The sequence below is a fragment of the Equus przewalskii genome, chromosome 6, assembly GCF_037783145.1.
Source record: "Equus przewalskii isolate Varuska chromosome 6, EquPr2, whole genome shotgun sequence".
In the NCBI taxonomy this organism is placed as follows: domain Eukaryota; kingdom Metazoa; phylum Chordata; class Mammalia; order Perissodactyla; family Equidae; genus Equus; species Equus przewalskii.
The window spans coordinates 43,079,478-43,106,616 of NC_091836.1; the positions used below are offsets into that span (position 1 = coordinate 43,079,478).

The window sequence follows — 27,139 nt, forward strand, 5'->3', positions numbered from 1 at the left end:
TTTCTTTTTTTTTTTTAAGATTGGCACCTGAGCTAACAACTGTTGCCAATCTTTTCTTTTTTTTTCCTGCTTTGTCTCCCCCCAAATCCCCCCAGTGCATAGTTGTATATCTTAGTTGCAGGTCCTTCTAGTTGTGGCATGTGGGATGCCACCTCAACGTGGCCTGACGAGCGGTGCCATGTCTGCACCTGGGATCCGAACCACTGAAACCCTGGGCCACTGAAGCGGAGCGCGCAAACTTAACCACTCGTCCACGGGGCCGGCCCCTCTTTCCTTTTTTTTAAAGATTTTATTTTTTTCCTTTTTCTCCCCAAAGTCCCCCAGTACATAGTTGTATATTCTTCGTTGTGGGTCCTTCTAGTTGTGGAATGTGGGATGCTGCCTCAGCGTGGTTTGATGAGCAGTGCCATGTCTGTGCCCAGGATTCGAACCAACGAAACACTGGGCCGCCTGCAGTGGAGCGCACAAACTTAAGCACTCGGCCAGGGGGCCAGCCCCCCTCTTTCCTTTTTTTTAAGTATGCTTTTCGGTAAGGAAGATTGGCCCTGAGCTAACATCTGTTGCCAATCTTCCTCTTTTTTCTCTCTCCCCAAAGCCCCAGGACAGACTTATATATCCTAGTTGTAGGTCATTCTAGTTCTTCTCTGGGGGATGCCACCACAGCATGGCTTGATGAGGAGTGCGTACGTCCATGCCCAGGATCTGAACTGACAAACCCAGGCCGTGGAAGCAGAGTGTGCAAACTTAACCACTTGGCCATGAGGCCAGCCCCAGATTCTCTCTCTATTTTTTTTCTTTTTGAGGAAGATTAACCCTGAGCTAACATCTGCTGCCAATCCTCTTTTTGCTGAAGAAGACTGGCTCTGAGCTAACATCCTTGCCCATCTTCCTCTACTTGATATATGGGATGCCTACCACAGCATGGCTTAATGAGTGGTGCATAGGTCCACACCTGGCATTCGAACCAGTGAACCCCGGGCCCCTGAAGTGGATCATGTGAACTTAACCGCTATGCCACCAGGCCAGCCCAGGTTATCTCTTTTTAAAGAGGGTTTTTTTTCCTGTTTTTCTTTTTGCTTCTAATCTTTTTTTTTTTTTTTTTTACTGTGGTGAAATACATGTAACATAGAATTTGCCATTTAAAGTGTGCAATTTTGTGGCAATTAAGTACATCAAAAATGTTGAACAACCATCACCACTATCTAGTTCCCGAACTTTTTCATCACCCAAAAAGGAAACCCTATGTCCAGCCACTCCTCCTCACTCCTTCCTCCCAGCCCCTGGCAACCGCAGATTTGCTTTCAGTCTCTATGTATTTGCCTATTCTGTGTATTTCATATAAATGGAATTGTGCAATACATAACCTTTTGTATCTTTCATCTTTCCCTTAGCATAAGGTTTTCAGGGTTCTTCCATGTTGTAGCATGTACCCGTTCTTCATTCCTTTCTTATGGCCAAAGATTATTTCATTAAAGAGCATTTTTTAAAAGCTTTGGAACAGCTTTATAAAAATCTCACTCCAGACTAGGGGTTGGCAGACTTTCTGTAAAAGGCCAGACAGTAAACATTTTCAGCTTTGAGGGCCACATGTGGTCTCTGCTGTGACTGCTGATGCTGCTGTTGTGGCAGAACACGGGGAGACAGCCGAGAACGCATGGGCGTGGCCGGGTCCCGATAAGACTGTGTTTACAGAAACAGACAGTGGCTCTGATTGGCCTGTGGGCTGCAGTTTGGTGACCCTGCTCTAGACCGTGTCATTGTTATACAACCCTCATTTGTATTCTGAGGAAAGAGGTGGTGGCTAAGGTGCTGAGCAATTTGTAAGTGGAACACAGACTGCTTTTTCTTAAAGATGGGTTAAAATCTCACAATATACTGTTCCAGGGTGGCTGTGCAAATTTGGGCTGTCCATGTTTTCCAGCCTCATATGCTTGAACATTTCTTATTGCTACCTCCCACCCCGAGTCTGAGCCTTGCCTTTTTAATCCTAGCTGGTTACTCCAGGATCCAAAAATGAAGCTGAGAACAACTTACAAGGGCTTCACTAAAGCCGTGAATCGCTATTTTGACATGCTGGTTCCCAGGATAGCACCACTCCAGGTAAAACCCAGTTCCCTATCTCTATGACCCAGGAGGTTTTTAGTATATGTCCCCTGAAATAAAACCATGGTGTCATGCCTACTCATTGTTTAAGTACAAATAGTGTGCCACTCTATTTCTAAAATGGCTGGAAAATGTAAAAAGGACTACATACTAGGTAGACAATGAGCAGAGGAAAAGGACAAATGTATAATATTTGCTAGGTGTCAAGCTTTGCACTAGGCAGTTAATTATCTAGCATATTTCATCCTCACAGTAATCATTTGAAGGAGATTGAATGGAGGCAATGAACAGGCTTGTACATGGCCACGAGACAGCTTCACATAATGTGAATTTACTAGGGACAGAGTTGGTTCCTAACGTTGTGAGTATACAAGAGTTAATCAGGCTCAGGGAAGCCATTAGAACAATTCAGTGACTGAAGAGCAGGAGTCAGTGTGCTATGTGGAGGATTGTAGGGATAGTCCTTTACAGAAATTAGAGCTGTGCTCTCCATTATGGTCACCATAGCCACCCGCAGCTATTCAAACTTAAATTAATTAAAATTAAATAAAATAAAAAATTCAGCTCCTCATTCACACCAGACACATTTAAGTGCTCAGTAGCCACACGTGGATGTATGGCTGCAATCACGGGACATTTTCATCACTGCGGAGAGTTCTCCCAGGCAGGGTTGAACCAGACTGCTCACCCCAAATCAGCACTTCTCAGCCTTGAACCTGCCGGAAAACCAAATAGTCTTCAGAAATTTGCTTGTTGAGCATGAAATCAGGGCCTAAGGAGGTTGGGAGGTTTCAAAAGCATTTTATTGTGTCCTGATGAATCAGCACTTGCAACTGAGTTTCCTTCTTTTAGAACTTTCCATTCTATTTATCATAGGCAGGGTCTCTTGCTTCAGGTAATTCCAGGTACTGTCAACTTCTGACTCTTTCCTCTTTCCTTTTCTGTTCTCTAATCTGCTAGATTCCTCCTTGGATGAATGAGAAGGAGGAAAAGAGAAGCAGGTTTTGATAAAATTTTTCAGTGTTTGTCAGCAGAGGATGAGATTTAAAGGTTTGAGAAACACTCTTTTAGGCTTTGTGTCCTCTTTTCTCCCCTATCAGAGTACGATACAGCCAGTTATTCCTTGCTTGCTAAGTATTCTCCCATTTCAACTCTCCACCCAGAGTTTCTCCTACGTCTTGTTGATCACAGTTTTTGGTGTGCAAACACTTCAGTCACACTTATGCATAGCCCTAGCTGTTGCCCAGATTCTTACTTGCATTGTTGGCATAGAGTTTAATTTTTAGAGGTCAACACTATTTTTTCTTATTTCTACATGCTGGGAGGGGTACCTTGTGGTATGTGTGTGTCTCCAAGAGTAGGTTGAAGAGGTGCAGAAGTGGGCACAACGAAACTTGCCTAGGATGTGGTAGGTGCACAATATGAGGAGAAAACATGACAGCTGCACTGGAGAGAGCTATTAAGATAGGAATAATTGAGCTTGTTAACATAGACAGAAAGGAACCAAGAGGGAGGGAAAATGAGAAGATGTTTGCAAGAGGGCATAATTAAGAGAGCATAAGGTGGTGTGACCCAGTACAAAGTTAGGATTAATAGAGAACCATGAGAGGGGCTGGCCCCATGGCCGAGTGGTTAAGTTTGTGCGCTCCGCTGCAGGCGGCCCAGTGTTTCGTTGGTTCGAATCCTGGGCGCGGACATGGCACTGCTCATCAGACCACGCTGAGGCAGCGTCCCACATGCCACAACTAGAAGGACCCACAACGAAGAATATACAGCTATGTACCGGGAGGCTTTGGGGAGAAAAAGGAAAAAAATAAAATCTTAAAAAAAAAATAGAGAACCATGAGAAACATCAACTTTTAAGAGGTGGGTAGGGCAAGAGGCACTCACAAAGGAGTCTGAGAAGGAGTGACCAGAGAGGCAGGCCAGAAACTAGGAGAGGACATGTTACAGAAGACAGCAGAAGAGAGGGTCTCAAAAAGGAGAAGATAGCCAAGAGTGTCAAATGTTGCTGAGGGATAGATTAAATTAGGATTAAAATTTACTGTTTGAATTTAGCAAGGAGAAGGTCAATGTTAACAATGAAGGTGGAATGGAAAGAGTAGAAGTGAGATGACAGTGAGTAAAGGAGTAGATGAGAAGATAAGTCAAGAATGAGTGAAGAAATTTTTCACAGTTTGTCTATGAAGGTGAAGAGGGCAAGAGGGTGGTAACTGGAGGTGGAAGTGGTCCGGGCAAGTCATTTTTAACATAGGACTTTGAGTCAATTTAAATGATGGTTGGAAGGGTTTAGTAGAGAAGGAGAAGATACAGAAGACAGAGGAATACTCCAAAGAGCAAAGTTCCTGAGAAGTGGGAAGGAGATGAGATCTAGTACACATGAGGTAAGACAATGCTTAGATAGGATGGGGGCCATTTTACTAATTTAAGTAGTACTAAGGCAGAAAGGGTGGAAGTGGAGACTTGAAACCTCATGCTTAACCCATTGAACTAGGGGGAAAATGATGGGCGTTAATTAATTAGGGAGTACTAGGAAAGGTAGGATTCTAAGAGCAGTTGACCTTTGGTGACTGCTGACTGTAGAGTGAGAGAAATTGCCTGAACTATAGTTAAATTGGTGTTGAGTTTAATAATATTATTTTTATGGCACTCTAAAAATGTGTATGCAACAGCAAATTGAGAAAATCCAGCCTTTCCCCACTAGTAGCTTCACTGTTAAACTCTCCTCTCCTTGACCTTCAGTACAAAAACGGAGGCCCCATCATTGCTGTGCAGGTCGAGAATGAATATGGTTCATATCATCTGGATAAAAGATACATGTTGTATATTAAAAAGGTTAGTACTCCTTTAATTTTTCTCCATATTTACATACTTCTTTTTTCACTTTGTTAGTTTGCGGAGCAAACATATCCTGAGTAGCTATAGCTTGCATGGTACCATGGGATATGAGGATGAATAAGACCCAGTGTAATTTTCCCCATGCTTTTACCTCCTAGAGAGGGGACTGGGAACTACCTACACAACTCCAATGTGAGGCAAAAGTGATGTCAAAATATTTTTTCTTTCTGTAGATGTCACAGCTCTCTTTTGGTTAGTGTTTGTGTAATACATGCTTTTCTGTCCTTTTCCTTTTAATTTTTCCATATCCATATATTTAAGGTACATACCTTGTAAGCAGTCTATAATTAGAATCTGTTTTTGTTAATCCATTATGAAAATTCTTGTTGTTTAAATGAGGAATTTGGTTTGTTTACATTTAATAAAATTACTGACATTTGCATTTAAATACCATCTTGTTATTTTCTTTCTATTTTTCTTGTTCTATGGTCCTTTTTCTCTTCTTTCTTCTTTTGGATTGAGTATTTTTTATTATTCCATTTTCTCCTCTATTAGCTTGTTATCAGTTTTCACTTTTCTTTTAGAATTGGCCATAGAGACTAAACTATTCATCCTTGAATTATTAATGTCTAATATAAGTTAATATATTTGCCAGTTCCAGGGCAAAGAAAGCACCTGAAAACAGTTTAATTGCATTTTCCTCCCTTCTATCTTAGATACTGTTTTGTTGTCATTTCTTTTAATGCTATATATATTTTAGACCCACAAGACATTATTATTATCATTATTATACAGAGTCATTTAGATTTACCCACATAATTTACTTTTTGTTGCTTTTTCCCCCTCTGCATCTCTGACTTGATCTCTCTTATCATTTTCTTCTGCCTGAAGAGCATCTTTTTGTAGTTTCTTTGTCACAGATATGCTGTTCTTTCACTTTTTGTTTCTCTGAAAATGTGTCTAGTCCACCATCCTTTTGAAAGATATTTTTGCTGTATGTAGAATTCTAGATTGGCAATTATTTTCTTTGAGGATTCTCTGGTATACATTGTTTCTATTAAGAAGTCAAGTATAGATGAGATTATTGTTAAAATGTCATTTTTCTTCTGGATTCTTTTAAGATATTTTTCTTTTATTTTTAGCAATTTTACTAAGATTTGGCTAGGTGTGGGGTTTTTTGACTTATCCTGCTTACACTTTTTGCCCTCATCAATTTGTGGCTTGAAGTCTTTAATCAGTTTTAGAAAATCCTCAGCAATTATCTGCTCCATTTTCTCTCTCCTCTCCTCTGGGACTTCAGTTACAGAAATGTTAGATATTTTCATCATATCCCACATGTCTACCATGCTCTTTTCTGGATAATTTCTTCTGTACTATCTTCTAATTTACTAATTTTCTCTTCAGCTTTGTCTAATTTGATGTTAAACCTGCCCCATTAAGTTCTTAACTTCAGATATTGTAATTTTTAGTTCTTGAATTCTCATTTGATTATTTTCTATAGTTTCCATTTCTTTGCCAAAATTTTCCATTTTTCTTTAATTCCTTGAGCATATTATAGTTATTTCAAAATGTATGTCTAATAGACCTAATATCTGATCTCATATGTCTGTTTCTTTTTTTTCTTCTCCTGGTTTCAGTAAAGTATTCTAATGATTTTTCAATCTAACGTCAGACATTTATTTATGAAAACACTATTGAGATCATTTGAAGCTCTTGATAATCTTTCAGATGGCTTTATTTTTGCTTCTGGAAGGTAATTGCAATAATTTGGAGCTGAGCTTCAGTCCTTATGAGAGCAAGTCTAATTCTTGTTCACTCTTACTCCTGCAGGGCAGCCCTTTGGGTCCCAGCTGAAAGACTAGGGTTTGTCGTGGCCCCTCCACCTTGGCAGTCCCTGAGCTGCAGTTTCTTTCCCCCAGTCTCATAAAGTTCAGTTCTGGGAAATCTGTTCAGCTTCTCAGTCTCAGCTGATGCTTCAGGAGTCAGCCAACAGCTCAAGGGAAAAGCAGTGAGCAATGCTAGGCTCACCTCTCTAACTCCCGAGGAACTCGGCTCCTCAAGTCCTGCCTTCATATATGTCTAGTATCTTCAAATACATTTTTTAAAAATATTTTTGTCCAGCTTGTCTAGTTGTTATTAGAAAGAAGGTTAGTCTGAAACAAAACCACCAACCCTAGAAGTGGAAGCTGTGCTGCGATCCCTGTGAGTAGGATCTGTGAACCTCTCTTTCATTCTCAAGTGTTCTAGTTTAGATGAAAGCTCCGTGGCCACCTACCAGTTGGCCACATTGCTCACTGGGGCCAGAGGCTTGAAACGCTGCTCCTGACAGGACTTGTGGTGGCAGAGGGTGGCCTGGGATTAATGTATGACGTGCTGGCTCCTTTCACTTATTCAATTCATCTCGCAGTCTTCCCTGTTTTTCAAAGAGTGCAACAGAAGCAGACGACCTCCTATACCTAACAAGCATGGGGTTAGCATGGGGGTTATTGCAGGGGCAACTTCACTGTCGGGATGTTCTGATCAAAGGCCCAGGAAGCATACCTTCGGCTTTTCTCAGTACCCATGGCCATTGTCTCAATGTTTTACTCCTCAAGTAGATAAGTTCCTTAGCCTCTTCTCTCTGTCTTTGATTTAGAATCTCCCTAGAGTGACTTTTAAAGTACGGACATTAAAGGCTCTTGTAGCAGTAAGAGTGACCATGGATTGACTAAGCCAAAACTTACCAGAGTTGCCATTGACCAAAGGAAAATCAGCAGTTGTATGTGTGTTCCCAAATCCGTCCTACAATTGGGCGCATGGGGTGTAGTTAATTTGAGTGAAAGTGTGGAGGAGGAGGTTTATCTGAAGCTGTCTGGTATACTGGAGAAAATCCAGGATTTGGGTCCTTAGGGGAAGGCACTGTATTAAGCTGAATGCAAACAGTCCCACTGCCTCTTCCTTTAGGCTTCACGTTGTTATTGTTACTTTGGCCTTGCTGAGTGTGGCTGAGGCAGGAATGATGTTTTTGTTCTAATTTACTAACTTACAGGTAATCAGATGGGATAATTAGACCTTCTTTTCCATTCCTCAGCTTTATTCCAGTATTTTTATTGCCATTGCTTTTTCTAGAGAGAAGCAATCCCATGGCATCAGGGGCAGTCACTTACCTTGCTGAATTTCCCCACAGGCCCTGGTGAAAAGGGGAGTGGATGTGCTGCTCATGACTGCTGATGATGGAGAAGGACTGATAAGAGGCCACTTGGAAAAGGGTACAATTTTGTTTTTGCCCTATTTCCTCTACTACTTGAGTCTGAAACAGACAGGGGTCCTTCTGATGCTTCATCTTTCCCATTTCCCAGGGATGGGGCCCCATGGCCTTTAGGTAAAAGTGGCGGGGCTGAATTAAGGAGCCAGTCCCCACCTTGCTGCTCCACTAGCTTTTACCCTCAGAGCCCCAACAATTCAGAACACTTACTCTATCCTCTTCAATCTTCGATGGCTAAAGTGGGGCCTGGCTGGAACAGAGTGAAGGCCATCTCTGTCATTGCCAAATGGCCATGACTGGGTAACGGAAAGTGGATACAGTGTCAGAGAAACAGTACTGCCTCGGACCCACCCCAAGAGCTTAGGGGCAAATAATCTAGGAAACAAAGCAGTAGAGAAACATGGGATAGAATTATAGGGAGGAAATGTGGGTCGGTACACAGCAATATGGAGAAAGGAAATGTGCTGACAACTAGTGCCAGAGAACAACACTTTTGGAATTCTTTACCCCAGTCTGCCAGGTGCTTTCTCCTCTGCTGGCCTCCCCCCCGGTCATTTGGTGGCCCCCTTCCTCTTGTGGTGGAAGAGGCAGAACAATATTCAGGGTTAGAAGTCAGGAGACCTGTAGTCGAATTTTAGCTCTTGGGTTCTACACCTCTCTGGGCTCAACTTCTTGATTTGGCCTTCATTTATTTGGTAACTAATTAATTAATTAATTATGGTAAATATACCATAATGTGGTATATTTAACTGCCCCGATTCTCTGGGTCATTCATTGCAGATGATAAATGAAGAGATATATTTGGAAGCACTTTGTGAGTGCCTGTGTGCATACAGTTGTAGGATCCTATCTTTATTATTGACCGTAAGCCATGAAGTGGAACGTGAAATATCTGTGAGGGGTATGTGCAGGATATGTCGAGGCCCAGCTCTCCATCCTGGGTCTAGGAGTAAATTTTCTCCCTTGCCTCGCAGTGCTTGGAGCTGGACCTTATGCAGAGTTTCTCCTTTTCCTCCACAGTGATTGCCACTGTCCACATGAAGAATATAAAGAAAGAAACTTATGAAAAGCTCTCTTCAATTCACGTAAGGACATTTCAGGGATGGGAGACATTTTGATTCTTGCTCATGCCTAGGACCACTTAGCTCATTTGTTGCGGAAATTCTCAGCAGTGATTAGTTCAGTTAAACCTTGCATTTATTATGCCCTTGAAATGCCTGCTCTGGGTGGTTTCAGGTGCAACTAAATCAAATTCACATGCCCACAGTGCTCGGCCCGTGGCCCCTTCAAAGGACACAGGATGAGAAACATAGCCTACTAGCAGGGCAGCATCAGTGGGAGTCCTCACAGTAGGCCAGGGACCTTGCTCCCAGGTGACACCTCAGGTTTCAGGGAATGGGAGCACACACATGAGTGGGAGCCACTCCTGGCAGAGGAGCCTCAAGCTCAGTATAGGAACCAACCAGTATCCTTTATCATAGCTCCATAGGCATAGCTTCCAGGTCTGCTAAGGGGAACTCTTGGTTTCAAGATAGACAGTACTCGGGAAGCTATGGCTCCCATCAGGAATTTTTACATCATTCATAGTCCTCCAGTCCAAAGGCAGTTTCCTAATCAGAGGTCATTTTTACCATAGCAATCTGCCTGATAACGTGGGTAATATTCTACCTTTATCAGGTTTTCAGTGGACCTAAAGTCAATTTGCATGAGCAAAGAGAAAGAATTTTGTTAACCCTTTACTCATAGCCCCATTCACCTTTAACTACTTATGGTCCAATGAGAAACACAAGAAATACAAGTAAGCAACACAAGATAGGAACTGCTAATTGCAGTAAAAGTATTAAGGGGTAACTGGAGGTCAGCGGGTGGCATAGATTTCTATCTCAGAGGAGATCAGTGGTTACTGTTTCATTTTGCACAGAACTGAGCTATATGGTATTAGGAGTAAAAGAAGTATCTGTTAATTACTATCAACATAAAGCAGTGTCTGGAATTCTGAGTTAAATCCCTAATCCTGTCCTCCCACAGTCTGGGACAGCACTAAGATTTAGAGAAGAGTACAAAGGGCTGAGAATCCAGCCGCGTACTGACAGGGCCAACATCAGGAAATGGTGCAAGTAGTACAGAGATGTGCAGGGGTTAGGCTGCGTGCATTCCAAGAGAAGATGAAGAGGGAATATAATTCTTGGGCAACGTAAACACTCAAATGGATGCTAACATCGTGATCATAGTGATGATGTTGGTGATGATGATGATGATGATGATCATGATGAAGGATGAGAAGGAAGAATTGGGGGGCAATAAAACCAGTGGAAAAGGCAACCTATGGAATGGGAGAAAATATTTGCAAGCCATGTCTGATAAGGGGTTAATATCGAAAATATACAAGGAACTCATATAACTCTATAGCAAAAAACCAAATAACCCAATTAAAAAATGAGCAAAGGACCTGAATAGACAATTTGCCAAAGAAGACATACAAATGTCCAACAGGTACATGAAAAGGCACTCAACATCCCTAATTTTGGGGGAAATGCAAATCAAAATCACAGTGAGATACCACCTCACACTTGTTAGGAAAGCTATTTTCAAAAATAAAAGAGAAAACAAATGCTGGTGAGGGTTAGAGAAAAGGGAACCCCTGTGCACTGTTTGTGGGAATGTAAACTGGTACAGCCACTATGGAAAACAGCATAGAGGTGCGTCAAGGAATTAAAAATAGAGCTACCATCTGATCCAGCAATCCCACTTCTGGGTGTATGTGCCAAGGAAATGAAATCAGTATCCTGAAGAGATAGCTGTAATCCCATGTTCATAGCAGCATAACAATCGCGAGTGTATGGAAACAACCTAAGTGTGTGGTGACAGGTGAATGGATAAAGAAAATGTGATGTATATGTGTATATAAAATGGAGTGTACTCAGCCTTAAAAGAGAAGGAAATCTGTCACTTGTGACAACATGGATGAACCTGGAGAGCATTATGCTAAGTGAAATAAACCAGACAGCAAAAGACAGATAACAAATATCATATGGTATTGCTTCTATGTGGAAGGTGAAAAAGGAAAAGGAAACTCATAAAACCGAGAGTAGAAAAGTGGCTGCCAGAGCCTGGGGGGAGTGTGTAGGGGAAACTGGGAGAGGTTGGTAAAAGGATACAAAGTTTCACTTATGAGATAAATAAAGTCTGAGGATCTAATGTATAGTATAGTGACTATAGTTGATGATACTGTATGGTATAATTGAGAAATGTTAAGAGAGTAAAATGTAAATGTTCTTACCAAAAGAAAAAAAAAAAGAACTTGAGAATGAGTCTCACATTAAAGGTAAGATTCATTTGATGGCATCTTTAAAATTTAGGAGTATTTTCATGTGAAAGGGAAATTCTTTGTAGTCCTGGAGAACAGAATTAGTTTCAGTGGGTAAAATGAATAACAAAACATATATTGCCCAATATAAGGATTGTAATTTATAGCAATTTGAATTTTTCAAAAATGGAATGGACTGCCTTGTGTGGCGATGAATCACATGAAAATACAGTGGCCACAGAATGACTGTGTTGAGCTGGCAGTGCCTATCGAGGGGAGAAGTGATGTTCTAGACAACCTCAAAGAAAAAGTCTTTTCTAATGTAAGAATCTATGATTTGGGGATTCTGTGAAGTTGAGAGGAAGGAAGCTGAAGGGGCTTGAACCACATGGCTTCAGTTTCATAAGCCTTAAAGGAATGAGAACATTATTTTTGGAATTCAATAGAATTTTTAAAAAATGTTAAATATGCCAGGCCTGAATGTAAAGAATGCCAGGCAGAAATAAGTGTAAAGATAAGTCAAATCACATGATTTTGTGGTGGATCAAGTTGGCAGTGTTCTTTTTGGCTTTCTTGGAATCATTTGGCAGCTTAGTCCTGAACATGGATGCTACAGGGGGCTACATGTAAGGGCTCCAGAGGGAGATTGTGGTGGCAATGAGAGCACAAATTCAAAGGATGAGTTGACTTTGCAGTGAGAGAAGGAGCCTGATTGAAAAGGCTCACTCCGAGTCCAAGCCTGAGTGGAGAGGCTTGTTTATCCCAATGGCTTGGGAAGGTGAAGGAACTAGACATGACACGAGGATGGCAAAAGAGAAGAGTGAGAGCTGAGAGATGTGGGGGAATTCTGCGATTTGGGAATTCTCGTTTATGAGATTCAACATTTTTTGGCGGTCATTTGTTGAACATTTTTAGTGCTTCCTCTGGGTCAGCCACTTTCTTAATAGATAGACTTCTACTCCGGTCACTCAAGGGAAGGAAGAGAGTCTGTTGTTCTAGAAAGGGAAATGTGGCCATGGCAGTTGATTTTACCAAAGCCTGAGTGAGACGGCCAGTGAAACCACATAAGGAATAATGAGACCAGGAAATGATGTGAGAATGGGAGGGTAGAACTCAGAGAGTTTGTGAGCAGTCAGGGGCTTCTTAGAGTTGTAAAGGGGGTTTGTGAGAACTGGGCCTTACAATTCCCTCCTAAGCAATTCAGGGCTTATAAGTTGCACCAAACTTTATGAAATTGGCCCTTCATTTTCTTCAGGGTCGTAGCCCCATATTGATGATGGTATATACAGCAAACTCTTTGGATGGATGGGGCACTCTCCGCCATACTCTGGATGCAAATGGTGAGTACTCCTTAGTCCCTTTCTTGGGAGAATAGATGATACAGATGGCACTGGCCTGTTTTTTTCTGCTCAGTAGAGTACTTGAGATTTAGGGGACAAGGCCACAGATCTTATAGCTTCGTAGGTATCAATGTGATGAAGTAGACACCTTACGTCTACATCTGTGCAGGTAAAATGACAGCATAGAATGGGCCCCCCAGAGGTCATTGTAACTGAAGTTGAAATTTTAGCAGGGTTTCCATTCTTATTACATGTTATTGAGGCTGTTAAAGTAATTAGAGTGAGTTGTTCTGACAGATGGAGCAATTCAATGGAAGTATGTTGGGTGGAAGTAGAATATTGTCTGGTCCCAGATTGTCTGCCATGTTCTTCCTGGAGAATTGATGAAGATCATTCAAATGTGGTTTGAAGGTTAACGTTCCTGGTGCCGTGCTTTCAGATCAGTCACTGTGAGAAGTTACTAAGTGCTTCAGAAACACTGGGCTGGACCTACTTTTACCTAAGACAAAGATGCGCAAACAGATGTTGAATATACAGTTTGAAAAATCCCCCAAGGGGCTATTAATTCTCTCAAATTTTAGTTCTCTTCCCCATTTCTCCTTTTCTTTCTCCCTATATGCAGTGTTAATGAAAGACGTGCGTGAAATGTTCAACTTGAGGTTCTCCCTCAACTTCTATATGTTCCATGGTGGCACCAACTTTGGCTTCATGGGTGGAGCTGCATCTTTACAGAATTATCTCCCTATGGTCACCAGCTATGGCAAGTACTTCTCCCCAAAGTTGCCTCCAACCTAGGCCACCCACCGTTTGAGACTGGATCTTCCCAGGGTGGGCCTCTGAGAACGGTCTCTGGAACTGTTCCTCTGTTTTGCCTTTAACGGATGCTGGGAATTGAGGGTTTGATATTTGTTCTTTTGACAGTACTAGAATTTATCCACCACTAGAATCTAGGCTGTGTGAGACTTTACAAGTAGAGAAATCAGTAGCTTAATCTTGTCTATCCACTGTGCAGACCCTTGCTCTTAGAGATTCACTGCAAAACCCATTACTTTGGATCTCTTACTAGCATCAGGGTATTCGTTAACAGGTTTTCCCCAGTCTCCAACTCTACTAAGAAACCAAGTGAAAAGTCAATGATGAAAGAAAGAGAGGAGTTCATTTAGAAGTTGAATAGGAAGGAGAAGCCTCTGGAGTAAACAGCTCTGGGCTCTCACCCAGGGCTTCTTAGATATCCAGGGATTGGTGCTATTTGCCTCCAATAGAAAACATGGAGAGCATGGCAGATGTCTCTTGATTTGGACTAACTGGGACTTGGCATTTTCTTGTCTAATGCCAAAAGTTTTTCCTCCCAAAGCTGCTGTATTAAGGATCCTTTTGCTCAGTACTAAGCTCTCATCTCTTCCCTTGCTGAAGCTGGGGCTTTCTTGGGGAAAGTGACAAATTTCTTTATATTTTTCAGATTATGGGGCACTGCTGACAGAGGACGGAGACTATACACCTGAGTATATTTCATTTCAAGAGTTGTTTAGCTCTGTTATAGGTACCCAGCAACAACCTCAAACTGCATGATAACTCAGCCCCTCAAGTGGTCTCTGTCCTGTGAAGAGGGGGGTGAGGGAATGGATAGAGATGTTCTTTTGGGGAGATGTCCAGCTTGCTTAGTTTATTTGATCATAAGGCACTGGGGATTCAAATACACTCAAGATTCAGGGCCCACCCTCTAGGTGCCCAACATCTAGGGCCATGTAGCTTAGTCTTGGCTGTGCATCAGAATCCTCTGGGGAACTTCTAAAAACCAGAGGTGCCAGGCCCTTCCCGGAGGTGTTAGATAATTATGTCTTTGTGAAATGGGAGAAGGGGGCAGAATCTGAGCATGTGTATTTTCCTGTTAGATGTTAGGAGATTCTGATGAGCAGCCAGGGTTGAGAACTACTGGTCCAGAAGGATTGATGTGCCACTTCCTTTTCCAGGACAGCAGGGCAGCTTGCCTGGGAGCCTATAGATATGAGAGGAATCCCACGCAATTATTGCCTGCCTTATGACTTCCTGGAATTAGGAAGCCATGCTCTGTGGCTGGGCCCTTCATTCTTTGTGGCTTTGGGATAGCAGAGTACATTGTGTCCTTGAATGGGGATGGGAGAGGACCTTGGAATGGCCCAACCTCCTGTTTTTCATTGCAGAGATTCCCAAGCTCTCCAGAGAAGATGCTAGATCTAAGGCTGTATATAAGTCAGTGACAACAGCATACTACATGTCACTGTGGGACATCCTGACCTACCTGGACGAGGTAAGCATTTCCTGGGCATAGAAGCATGGGATAGTTTCTGGACAGAAGAGAGAGGAGGGAAAGAACAGGGAGTAAATTATTGAGGCACAGAAAGCAATCCTTAGCAGTTTTAGTTCCTTCTCCTACTTTTACAATTCAGAATAAGAAACCTAGAATAAGACAATTTGAATTTGAAGAAACAGTGTAAACATTGCAGGATCCTGGGAACATTTCATTTCACAGCCTAGCTGAGAAGAGATCCCTGTCTTCTGAAGATGGTTAGGATGACGGTACACTGGCTGGATCTAGGGCAATCATTTTTAAACTTCTATTTTAGTAGAGGGACTCTTTCTTCAAACTCACTGCAGAGTTCAATACATAAAGCGTGTGCTAGTGAAATCAGGGGTGGTAGTTCTGAGGCTCTGTCCTTTCATCCTCCCTAAGGGTCAGCCATCCCTTCTCTAGGATGATCCATGTGCCACTTCTGACTTACTCCTAGGATTTGAAGGAGCACAGTTTGAAAACCACTGGTCTAGAGGAAAACCTGCGTAGTTATTCATACAACACTTACTAAATATTAATGTTTGAGGAATTGCGTTATCAAGATGTTGTTTCAGGGAACTTTCAGTCATTGGGTAGGAAAGGGGAGTAGATCAGAGATTGGAAGGTTATAGGTTTTGTGGTAGAGGAGTGACAGCAGCACAGCATTGTCAAGGGGACCCAGTGCTGGTTAAAGAACACAAGTCTGAAGTCAGACTGGGTTTGAATCCTTGCTCCAATATTTCACTTAGGCAGGTCATTTAACCTCTTCTACCTAAGCTTCCTCATCTGTAAAATGAAGCTAATAATTTCACTTACCTCATAGGATTGTGTGGATTGAACAGTTAATATCTGTATCTGGCACTTAGGAAGCACTACATGTGTGCCAGCTGCTGTTGTTATTGTAGGCATGTGTTCAGAATGCTGGGCAATCACAGGATCCAAGATTATATCCCAGTCGAGGTGATTTTGAGATCCAAAGGATGAATGGGAGCTAACACGATGACAGCAGGGCAGAGTGGGAGACGGAAAGCAGTTTGAGGTACAGTGGACACCATGTGTAAAGTCTTGGAAGAAACTGCATGTTTGGGGAACTGCAAATAGGACTGGAGTGAAAAGTCTATGTAGGAGAGTGGCGCATAGGGATCCAGGTACCATATATTGGAGTTCCTTTGTGGTTTTGTTTCTAACTTTTCCTCGTGGAATTTTGAAAACATAAACAAAAGCAGAGAAAATAGTGGTGAACTCCCATGTGCTCATCACCCTGGCTCAGCTTGATCAATATGTGGCTAATCTTGTTTCGTTTATATGCTTATTCTCCCTCCCCCGACTCATTACAAGATTATTTTAAAGCAGATCCTAAACATCATGTATTTCAGCTGTAAATAGTTCAATATGTATCTCAAAACATAAAGATCCTTTTTTAAAAACGCAACTACAAAATCATTATCACCCTTAATAGTAGTAATGATGATGATCATGCTAGTAATAATAATAATCCCTTAAAGTCAGTGATTTCCTGAGAAATATTTAGCAACTGGCTCTCTGGAAGAAAAAACTCTGATTAGTAGTGTTCGCCAGTTCCTGTGGTGTACATATTCCTGTCGTGGCTAATTTCAAGCTACTAACATGAGGACACTGAATACAGACTTGGGGAAAGATGTGCACGGTTGGCTCTTTTAATCTAGTACAAACCAGCTATAGCACACCACCACATAAAATCATAAAATATCCAGTGTTCAAATTTTCTCAATCATGTCATAATTTTTTTTTTTTAGCATTGGTTTGTTAATAACAGGATCCAACTTAGGTCAATCACACATTGCATTTAGTCGATATGTCTCTTTTAATCTAAAGACTTTTTCACCTTTTAATTACATTTATTTGTTGAAGAAGCTGGATTATTTGATCTATAGAATTCCCTACATTCTGAGCTTTGCTGTTTAGATCCTCATGTGTCTGGTAACATGTCTTGATAGTGCCTGCATTTTCTGTAAACTGATGGTTAGATCTAGATGCTTGATGAGAGTTAAGTTCAGTGTTTTTTTTTTTTAATTGTTTGCAAGTGGAGCTTATTGTTTGCATAGGTGGAGCTATTACACTTCTTATGCATTATATCTTAGGCACATAATGGCTGGTTGTTTCTGTTTTCATAATTGATCAGTGGGTTCAGGTATTGTTAGTCCAATCTGTTCATTATTAATTTTCCCATCAGCCTTTTACCTAATGATTTCTGCAGCCATCAATGATTATTACCTATATCCAATACTTCTTTAAGGCTTTTAAAATGGTATCATTCTAATTCTATAATTCCTTCTGCATTTATTCATTTGAATTCTTCTACATAGAGGAACTGTTCTTCGCCAGTAGATTTGGTACCTTGATGTATAGTTTGTACAGAAAAGTCAGGATAAAAGTTCAAGTATTTTGTCAGGATAGTGAATTTATTCCTGGATATCCTCCAAAGATGGCCAATGAGTTGTTTTGTTGTTGTTGCTCTTTGATTATAAACTCACAAACTTTCAACATGTCTAATATGTTTCTACCCCACTATTGTCATTCTTTTTGGTGTTCAAATTGTCCCATCTTATACCAGCAGCAGGAGATCCTTTCAGTCAGCTCCTGTGTCCTTTTGACATGGCTCCATTAGCTTTTGATGTCTTCTTTGCTTTTTGGTTCCCAGGGTGTTTCAGGCTATTTGGCTCCACAGATTTGGAATCATCCATTTCTCCAAGGAGTTCTGAAGGGCCATGTTTTTACACTAAGAAATTTGAACATTTCTCTGAAAGTTATGGGTGGCCATTTTAAAGCAGGGCTGGGAATCAGATGACCAGCTTTGCAATCAGAAGGATTTCTTTGGTAGCTCTGTGGGGAATGGATTATCTTGGGACCATGCTAGAGCACTGGAACCAAATAGAAGTGTACTGAAGTTGAGCTTAGATAGTGGGAAGGAAGGAGAAGGATTAGTGAAACAGATATTTAGAGTCAGGCTCTAATGGAGGTGGTGACTGGTTGATGGGGGATGTTCAGGAAGAGGAAGAGAGAGAAGACATTATCCATGCTTTTTACCTTTTTGACTGGATGGTTGGTATTGCTGTTTTGAAAAGAAAAAGAGTAGGATGGGCAAGTTGTGGTAAATACCATTTGGGAGATATGGCATTGGAAATGTCTATGAACCTTCAGATGGAGAAGTCCAGTGGACTTGAGGGTAGACAGACATGGAGTGCTAGATGAGCAGATTCATGAATAATCATGGTCAGTTATATCATGGGTTAGGATGGGTTCTCTTAGATAGTGTATAAAGGGAAAAGAAGAGAAGGCCAATGATAGACAGAATCTGGCACACTTGGGTTGGGATTCCTAAAATCAGGAGTCTAGTCCAGGCTTCATTGTGAATTGATGAGCAAGTTCAACAAATGATTCCCCTTTTTTGACTTCAGCTTTTCCAGCTGAAAAATAAGAATACACCACTAGTTAGCACACACAGAGAAATATGAGGCTGGTTTGGAAAACAAAAAGGGCAATTTATATGTGACACTTAAGCATGTTTGTCATTACTTATTCCTTTTTTGTACTTCTGTCCCCAAGACTCTGGGGGCCATTTATTTGGAGAAGTGGGCCTTCAGTGGGGGTTTCTAAAGTTTTTTTCTCCAGTCTGAACCTTCGGCCTGGTTTTTGCTCATGTTTCTTCCACAGCCCGTCAGGTCTGCCAAGCCAATCTGCATGGAGAAGCTGTCTGTGAACCAAGGGAGTGGTCAGTCCTATGGGTACATACTTTATGAGACTGTCATCACCACTGGAGGCCTCCTCGCCTCAAGGGGTCATGTTCAAGATCGGGGTCAGGTATGGGACAATGGATGGGTCTCAGTGGCACTTCTCTGCTGGTAAGACCCAGTGGTGTTGCTGAGGTGAATGTCTAACTGATAGTCAAATCTCTTTTTGAGCTTCAAAAACTCATCACGGTTTCTTCACCTCCGTCCCTTCAGTGACGCGTTTTCTACGTGAGCTACTGCTCTCATCGGTATAAGGTGTGTAACCATCCTTGGGGAGGGCACTCACTGAACCCTTGTGGGAGTTGATAGTGTTTTTTAAGGAGACTTGGGAAGAGCTTCAGAAGTCCCTGTACTTATTGTATAGCCATCCCTAACACTTACGTAGCACATTACAGTTGGCTCTTCTCGTTTAATTCTCAAAACACCCATCTAAGACATTTATTACAAATGAGGAAACCTCAGAGATGTTAAATGACTTTCAAAGGATCTTTGACTAGAAAGTACCAGAGCAGGGGTTAAAGACTTGATCATCTCACTCCACGTTAAAAAGCTGTTTTCTCCAGGTCTTGATGAAATTTCCTTGCTCTTTCTACTCTCTTTGCTGTCTGTATCACTATCTAAGGCTTCAAATACTCCTTTGTGACTCCAACACTCCCCTACCCCTCGTTAGCTGCAGACACCTATTACTTGCTGCACACTGAATTTTTGTTTTCACTAAGATGTATGTTCCATTGGCTTCTCAAACTCATTATGTCGAAAGCAAATTCATTAGCTTCCTAAATAAACTTCACCCTATATTCCTCCCATCAGCTCATGGACCATAGCCTCCCACCTGAAAATGCTGCTGCCGTCCCTCCCCTCCCCCTCTCTTCACACCTTACTTTCACCAGGCCCCTGTGTGGCACAACGTTACTCAACTGATCTTTGAAAATCCGTGCTGTTGTTGCCTTGTAATTGTCTCTGTTTCTTGCTTCTGCTATTGTTAGAACCTCATAACTGATCGTCCTGTTTCAGAGAGCTCATCTCTGTCCTCTTCCTCACTGAAGCCCTCCCTCATAGTGCCACCAGAGTTTTCTTTCCAACATAGAGATCGCAACATTGCCACTTCTGCACTGAAAATCTCCCATTGATTTCCCTAGTCACTAGCATCGTGTCTGTGAAATAGCCTGGATTCTGCTGTTGGTTAGGACTTGTTATTGCCTTCTCTGTGCTTCCACAGCAGTCTGTCTGCAGTTCCACATTAGCTATTGTGGAGTGTCCTAATGATTTCTTGGTGTAACTCTGAGTTCCTCAGTGGTGGGAGTTGTGTTTTAACCTTGGTGGCCCCTTCCCCGAGGAAATATTTAGTTATTCAGTAAGTGTTCAATAAATGATTGCAGAGTGTATAAAACTTGTAATTAGACTCTACTAAGCTTAAAATGTGAATTATGTGTGCTGTATAATATTAACATTTGTGTGTTTCTAATACTTGTGACTTTTAATTTTTATAGTTTCCTAGTCAAATTTTATTTGAAAAATTGTGCTCTAACTCAATCTAAGGGGCAAGTTATGTCTTATTCTCTGGTCCTGCATGGCTAGAGCAGAGTCTTCTGGGTGGCTTAATCTGGGGCTGAAGCAATATAGTAGGTAATAGAAAAGAAATGGATTTACTTTCAGGACATCCCTAAAATCAGATGTAGTGGTGGCAGCAGCCTTTCCGGGTAAGAGTCTGGGACACCCTGGCAGACTGGACTCACTAGGGAGATGAGCTCCCAGGGTGAGGTGCGCAGGTTCCTGCTGCGCCTAGAGCCCCCACCTCCCCTTTGGCCATCATTTCTTTCACAATATTTGTTCATTCTCTACCTTCTTTCCTCATTCCATGTAGGTCTTTTAAATTTCTTTCTTTCCTTTCTTGCCCTACAGTGGAGCCAGGGCCCAGATTTAGTATCAGGACCCCATTCTCCTATGTGTCATGACTGTACTGCTGTAAACGTGCTCTGTTTTTCTGAACATGGCCACCTTGTTCTGGGAGACAGAGCTAGTCATTGCTTTAGAATTTGCTCTCCTTTGCTTTTCCAAGGCCCGTCTTCCTCCTTTCCTTATGAGGACCTAATAGTGCTTTTTTCTTTCTTTGGCAGGTGTTTTTGGAAGAGAAGTATATAGGAATCCTGGATCATTCCACTAATCAGCTGACTATTCCCAAGGAAAAAGTATATAATCCAGTGTTAATGGACTAATAGTTCTAGTGCCTACCTAGGCCTAGGCTCAATTGTAAGCGTGGCCTGGCCCTGGGATGGCCTGTTTTCTCTTCCACTGTCCTTTGGATTGCTCCCCGTATAGGAGCCCAACAGGGATGAGGGAGAGCTGTGTTTCTTTGAGGTACAGGTATATATGCTTTGAGTGAGCAGAACTTTTCCGTGTTGGATATTTTCTGCTCAAAAAATTCTAGGTTGGTCACCACCCTCAATAGAGTCTCTGGTAAAATGTTCAAGTGACTATTTCCTGCAAGGGCTGGCACAGGAGGGTGGGGGCAGGGCTCAGTAGGAGGAACAGGAGCCCAAGGGTTGACTTGACCCAGAGCTGGCGGTCTGCAGGGTTCGGAGGTTTGCTCTCTGTCATCACCCTGCTTATGGCCTCCTCTTAGTTTCATGGGAGGCCTAAGGGGTCTACAGAAGAGTGCCTGAGTGGTCCCCACTCTGGCTGGTCTGTCTTGGACAGGGCCAGAAGGATTACCTGACATTGAGGATCCTGGTGGAGAATCAAGGCCGACTCGCCTATGGGCAGGATATCAATAAGGAGAGAAAAGGTGTGCACCAGAATGGAGAAGCTTGAGACCTTGAGGCACCAAATTCCTATTGCTCTCAGCTATGGCCAGGCATACAGTGTGGAAGAAAGTGGGATCTCTCAGCCAGTGAGACATCCTTGTGTAGAAACTGTGGCAAGGTCTTGCTTCGATAGGAAAGGATGATGATGTCCTTTCTCCTAGGTTCCCCCGAATTGATGTGTTTTCTAAGTATCATGCCAGCACACCTTTTGCCCTCTTCTGGGTGGGTTTTGAAGAAACCTGTAAAAATGCCCTTGGAAAATAAAATGGTTCGAGTCTCTTCCTAGGAACGTTGGTTTTCCTTCTCTGGAGCCCAGTGCCTGCATCTTGGCTTCACCCTGGGCTCCTAGGCACAGTCACATACCTTCCTTCTCCTACTCTAGGTGCTCCGTCCTACCTGAGAGTTACAGCTAGCCTGAGCTGCCATGCTGGCAAGACCTGGCAGGAGTTGCAGGGACTTCTGCACTGTTAATGTGCAAGCTGTAGGCACAACTCTAAGAGGTGTACATGGACACTCAGAAGGAAGAATCCGTGTAGGATTTTGCAGAAACTTTCCATCCTATGAGTCCAGGAAAATATCCTTCTTCAGGGGGAGCCCTGGCCACAGCCTGTTCACATCTCTGCATTCTTCTCACCACCTTCATGCTCCCTTTCTTCCCTCTTCTGCAGGTTTAACTGGGGATATCTATCTGAACAATTCTCCATTAAGAAACTTTAAAATCTACAGCCTGGAGATGAACCCTAAATTCCTAAAAAGGTGGGTGCCACACCATTGATTCAAGGTGATTTATCAAAGATGGTAAGCATTTAGAGATGGAAAGCAGCTCAGAGACCATCCAGACTAACCCCCTTGGTTTTCAAATAAGAGAGATCGTGATCCAGAATGTTGAAGGAAATAATCCCAAGTTTCCTGGTTGTTTGGGGCAGAGCAGTGACCTTCCCTTCGTTCTCCCAGCTCCTGGTCTGCTGTTTCATTTCCTGTATCATTGCATCCTGAAAGGCATATGTCTGTGCTACAGAAAGGATACTGGCCTTGGGCAGAGAAGAGACTTACCTCAAAAGTCACAACTGACACATTATAAAGAAGGGCATGACCTTCCCACTGGTGCTTGACTCTCTCTTAGGGGCCTTCCTAAAATCTGGAAACCAGTGATTCACAAACTTCAGGGCCCTGCCTTCTTCCTCGGCATCCTGAGAGTTGGTAATTACCCCAAAGACACCTTCATAAAACTTGAGGTTAGTGCTGTTTCTCCTCTGTCTGTGTCCCCCCACAACTTCTCATCCCATAGAAACTTTGTGAAAAAGCTCTCTGGTGCATGGGCCCTGCCCTGTGTAAGGAAATCTAAGCTCCTGGGGACCTCGACCACTCCACAGCTGTCTGGGAGGCGGCCCCTTCCCTTGTGTTGACTAGGGTCGGGGGGTGGAAGCTAAACAAGCGTGACATGGATGTGAGTGGTGTGTTCTGGTGGGGACAGCTGTAGAATCACTGCACAGGGAATTTAGTGAACATGGCCCACTAGTCTCCAGCCATAATCCAAGACGTTGAGACCCTCAATCCCCCAGGAACTCACCGTCTAGCCTGTGGTGGGGTGTTGTAGGTGAGATTCTGATTATTGCCACACCTGAAATTCTGTATGTTTTGGACCCAGCATGTTTTGCTGAATTCCTGATGGTATATGGAATGCCCTTCCCTGATTGGGGCAGATACTGGGAGATGAGTTTTGAATCAGCGCCTTCCTTCTTGGGGCTTGGATGTTGAGCCAACCCCAGGCCAGGGGCAGTAGCACAGAACTCTCCAGGTCATCTCCCATCTAGGGTTGCAGTTGGTAATCCGTCCTGTCTGAGTGTGTCTATGACTATGATCTGGTGTGTTTATGGGGTGTGTGTTTATCTTAACCCCTTGCATCTGTGCATGTAGAACTCAAATCCTGAATCCACCATTCCAACCTTTTTCAGGACTGGACAAAAGGAGTAATATTCATCAATGGACAAAACCTGGGACGCTACTGGAATATAGGTCCCCAGGAGACCTTTTACCTTCCAGGACCCTGGCTTCAACCTGGGTCAAATGAGGTGAACTACCCCCACCTCACCTCCCACCTGCCAGCCCACTCTGCCTGGACTCTGCCTTGCCTCAGAGGCAGAACTTGAATCTCACATCCACCTCACCTTCTTCTTGGCAGATCATCGTGTTTGAGGAATTTAAATCTGGCACAAAGATCCAGTTCACAAACATGTCTCATCTAGGTACAGTATTCTGGAGGGTAATTTGCAGCATCTGGGACAATAGTGTGGTTCTTTCTAGTTGTGATAGAGAGAAAGAAGGCGGAACGTGCACCATCTCCCAGGAACCTGAACCCTTCCTCACTGCCCTTGCATGAGAGCCAGATTTCCTCTTCTACTTGTCACAGCTCCACTCATCCCCTCATCCCCTCCCATTTTACGATGACCTAAATAGTCCACTCCTGTAACAGCCCTAACCCAACTCCCTCAGCCTCCCTTCCTTCCATACATTCCACTGTGCCTCTGGATCCCTATCTCATTGCAAACCAAGGTCCTAACATCCTCCAATTCTTAGCTTTTCTGGAACTTATCATGTTTCCTAATGCTTTTTCTCGTGATGCCATGTTTGACAATTCCAAGGCACTTTTTGTAGCACCCTTTCTCAGGTTGCCATGGGCAGGGGATTCATGGCGCAGTCACAACAGGTGGAAGTGTTGCAGACTCTCTGTGCCTGCCCGTGGTGGATGTCTGGTGTCTGTGTGCTCAGACTCCCTTGCTCCTTTGTTGGTAGCGGGATCCAGATATCCTTTTGGAGAATCACCCACGCTCCCTTCATTAGAGTCTCTAGGGACTCAAAATCCATCTGCCCTTCCTCCCCACCTGCAACTGTCCCTCAGTCCCAGGAGTGGGCCTGTGATGTACGATATACCACCCAGACTTTCTTTTCCAGGATATTGAATCCAGAGTGCCGTGACATAAAGTAGGGAATTGATTGAGCTGAGTCATTTCAACAATGGGGCCGTGAGTAACCTTCCAGTCCTGGCACCCTAGGTCGCTGGAACTACCCTCGCTTCCCCATTTCTCCCAAGCCCCGCTCGGGGTCTACCATCCACTTCCCAATCCATCAGTACGTTCCTCTTTTGGCATAAGTTAGTAAAATAAACCTACTTAATGTGTACCCTTTGTCATATTGCTACAATAAAAGCTGTTTGACCACCAAATAAAATGTTGAAAAAAATGAGAAGATGCTCAGAGTACTTGACCCCACAAATGTAAATCTGAAGCAAAAGTGATCTTTCCAAGAAGTCCAATAAAATATGAAAGTTAATGCAGGAAAATATAGGCAGTTCATATACATGCTTTGTGTTTTCAGTGTCAAAAAAAGTGCTTTCCTTTTATTCCCCAATTCTTGTTCTATACCTCTGCTTTTTCATACTCAGGTAAAAACCCAGCTTCGAGACTTATGCCAGCCAACTGCTTCATCAGGTGCCTCTCCTTATCGCCTTACCATTCTTTCCCCACCTCCTGGTTATCACCTTTGGCACCTGATTCCCAGGTCTTCTTGATTCCCTGTTCTACTCCTAGTCCTCCTAGGAGTGGCTGCAAGCCTTCTGAGCCATAGCAAAGAGCAGAGAGAGCTGTGTAAGTGCCTGGAGTGCATCAAGTTGGTGGCACAGCTTGGGCTGGCAGAGGGGAGATCGATGGAGCTTTGCTGTTTCAAGCCACTGCAAATTCCAGTGCAGTATAACCAGGCCTGGGGTTAGCTGACAGGCTTCTGAGGAGCTTGAAAGAGTGGGTCACCCCAGAGGTGAGTCGGCAGTGCGTCGAGGGCTGCTGAGGGGACTTCCAAGCCAAGACCTAAAGGAATCACAGCCAGACGTCAGAGGTTCTGTGAGCTCCAGTGGAAGCCAGGGTCAGGCCGGTTGTGCACGGGGCTGCAGTCAGCCCCCAGTCAGCCCAGAGAGTCAAGATCATGAGGACGCTTTTTAAAAAAAAAAAAAAAAAAAAAAAGATTGGGGGCTGAGCTAACAACTCTTGCCATCTTTTTTTTTCCTTATTCTTCTCCCCAAAGCCCCCCAGTACATAGTTGTACATTCCAGTTGTGAGTGCCTCTGGTTGTGCTACGTGGGATGCCACCTCAGCATGGCCTGATGAGCAGTGCCATGTCTGTGCCCAGGATCCAAACTGGCGAAACCCTGGGCCACCAAAGCAGAGCACGGGAACTTAACCAGTCAGCCATGGGGCCGGCCCCGGATGAGTATGCTTCTTGCATCTATAAATGCCACAGGGCCAGCAGCCCCCATGGGGACAAGGACCTCCACAGTCCCAGGAGGTCATAGGGCAAGAGCTCCCTGCTCAGTGCTTCCTTTGCTGCTACACCCCACTCCACACCTCTCAGTTGAAACCCAGAGAGGAGAAAGCAGCAAAAGTGGCAGCATGGCTCCTTTTTTCTCTGTCTTGCTTCTCCTTCCCACCCTCACCAGAGCTGACAAGTGTCAGGTGGCCCCATATCATGGCCTGTTACTTCCATTGAGCATAAAATTTAGTGTGCATTACAGTCACCTGGAGGGCTTGTTAAAACTCAGATTGCTGGGCCCCATCCCCAGAATTTCTGATTCAGTAGGTCTGTGGTGGGGCCTGAGGATTTGCAGTTCTACCAAGTTCCCAGGTGATGCCAATATTGCTGGTCTGAGGACCCCCACTTTGAGACCCTGTGTCATTGTGTAGGATCTCAACCTCGGCACTGTTACTCTTTGGGGCCAGATTATTCTCTGTGGTGGAGCCATCCTGTGCATTGCAGGATGTGGAGCAGCATCGCTGGTCCCTTTGTACTAGATGCCAGTAGCACCTTCCCTAGTTATGACAACCAAAACTCCCTCCAGATGTTGCCCGATGTCCTCTGGTGGTCGAGATCCCTCCAGGAAAGAACTCCTGGCCATAGAGCATACCTGGTTCTCTTGATCAGAAGTGCTACCTTCCCTGTCCTGCAGGAAAGCACTAGGAGTTGGGGCCTCGTGGGTTGAACCTTTATAAATAAAATGCAAGGATGAATGAATTTGGGAAATCCTCTCTCAAGACGGTAGTCTATCTGTGACTTTATTTTTCTTCTGCATAATCCTGGTTCTGAATGACAGAAACAGCTTATTCTGTCTTTTTGCACTACTTTTGAAATAAATTTTAATACTCCCATAGATGAATGGATTCTTAGGGTAAATTAGGGTAAAAGTCATATATGAAGGAGGCTGAAGAAAAAATCACATTACATGGTAACAAATATACACCTGTAAACAAACAAGCAGGATATGGCGTGATGCTACGAATTATGTACATAAAAGGGAGAGCTCATTACTGCGTCAGGCCCTCTTTCCCGGTCTTCACGATCTCTTAGGGTTCAGGTAACATGCAGAGGACTCACATCAGCC

The 27,139-nt window shown here is 43.3% G+C and overlaps 1 protein-coding gene across 1 annotated transcript in view; it reads left to right on the forward strand.

The window, feature by feature from the left end:
* The window catches only part of LOC103566904 (beta-galactosidase-1-like protein 2), a 46,434-nt gene extending 21,542 nt beyond the window's left edge, over positions 1-24,892 (forward strand). The window contains exons 6-21 of the mRNA XM_070623514.1: positions 1,992-2,100; positions 4,846-4,938; positions 8,108-8,189; positions 9,206-9,270; positions 12,748-12,832; positions 13,455-13,592; positions 14,292-14,372; positions 15,013-15,119; positions 18,834-18,980; positions 21,028-21,099; positions 21,608-21,695; positions 22,383-22,470; positions 22,838-22,949; positions 23,670-23,786; positions 23,897-23,960; positions 24,667-24,892. Coding sequence (XP_070479615.1) covers positions 1,992-2,100; positions 4,846-4,938; positions 8,108-8,189; positions 9,206-9,270; positions 12,748-12,832; positions 13,455-13,592; positions 14,292-14,372; positions 15,013-15,119; positions 18,834-18,980; positions 21,028-21,099; positions 21,608-21,695; positions 22,383-22,470; positions 22,838-22,949; positions 23,670-23,786; positions 23,897-23,960; positions 24,667-24,674 — 1,456 coding nt within the window. The 3' untranslated portion in view covers positions 24,675-24,892. The remainder of the gene's footprint in view (positions 1-1,991; positions 2,101-4,845; positions 4,939-8,107; positions 8,190-9,205; positions 9,271-12,747; positions 12,833-13,454; positions 13,593-14,291; positions 14,373-15,012; positions 15,120-18,833; positions 18,981-21,027; positions 21,100-21,607; positions 21,696-22,382; positions 22,471-22,837; positions 22,950-23,669; positions 23,787-23,896; positions 23,961-24,666) is intronic.
* The last annotated feature ends 2,247 nt before the right edge of the window (positions 24,893-27,139 follow it).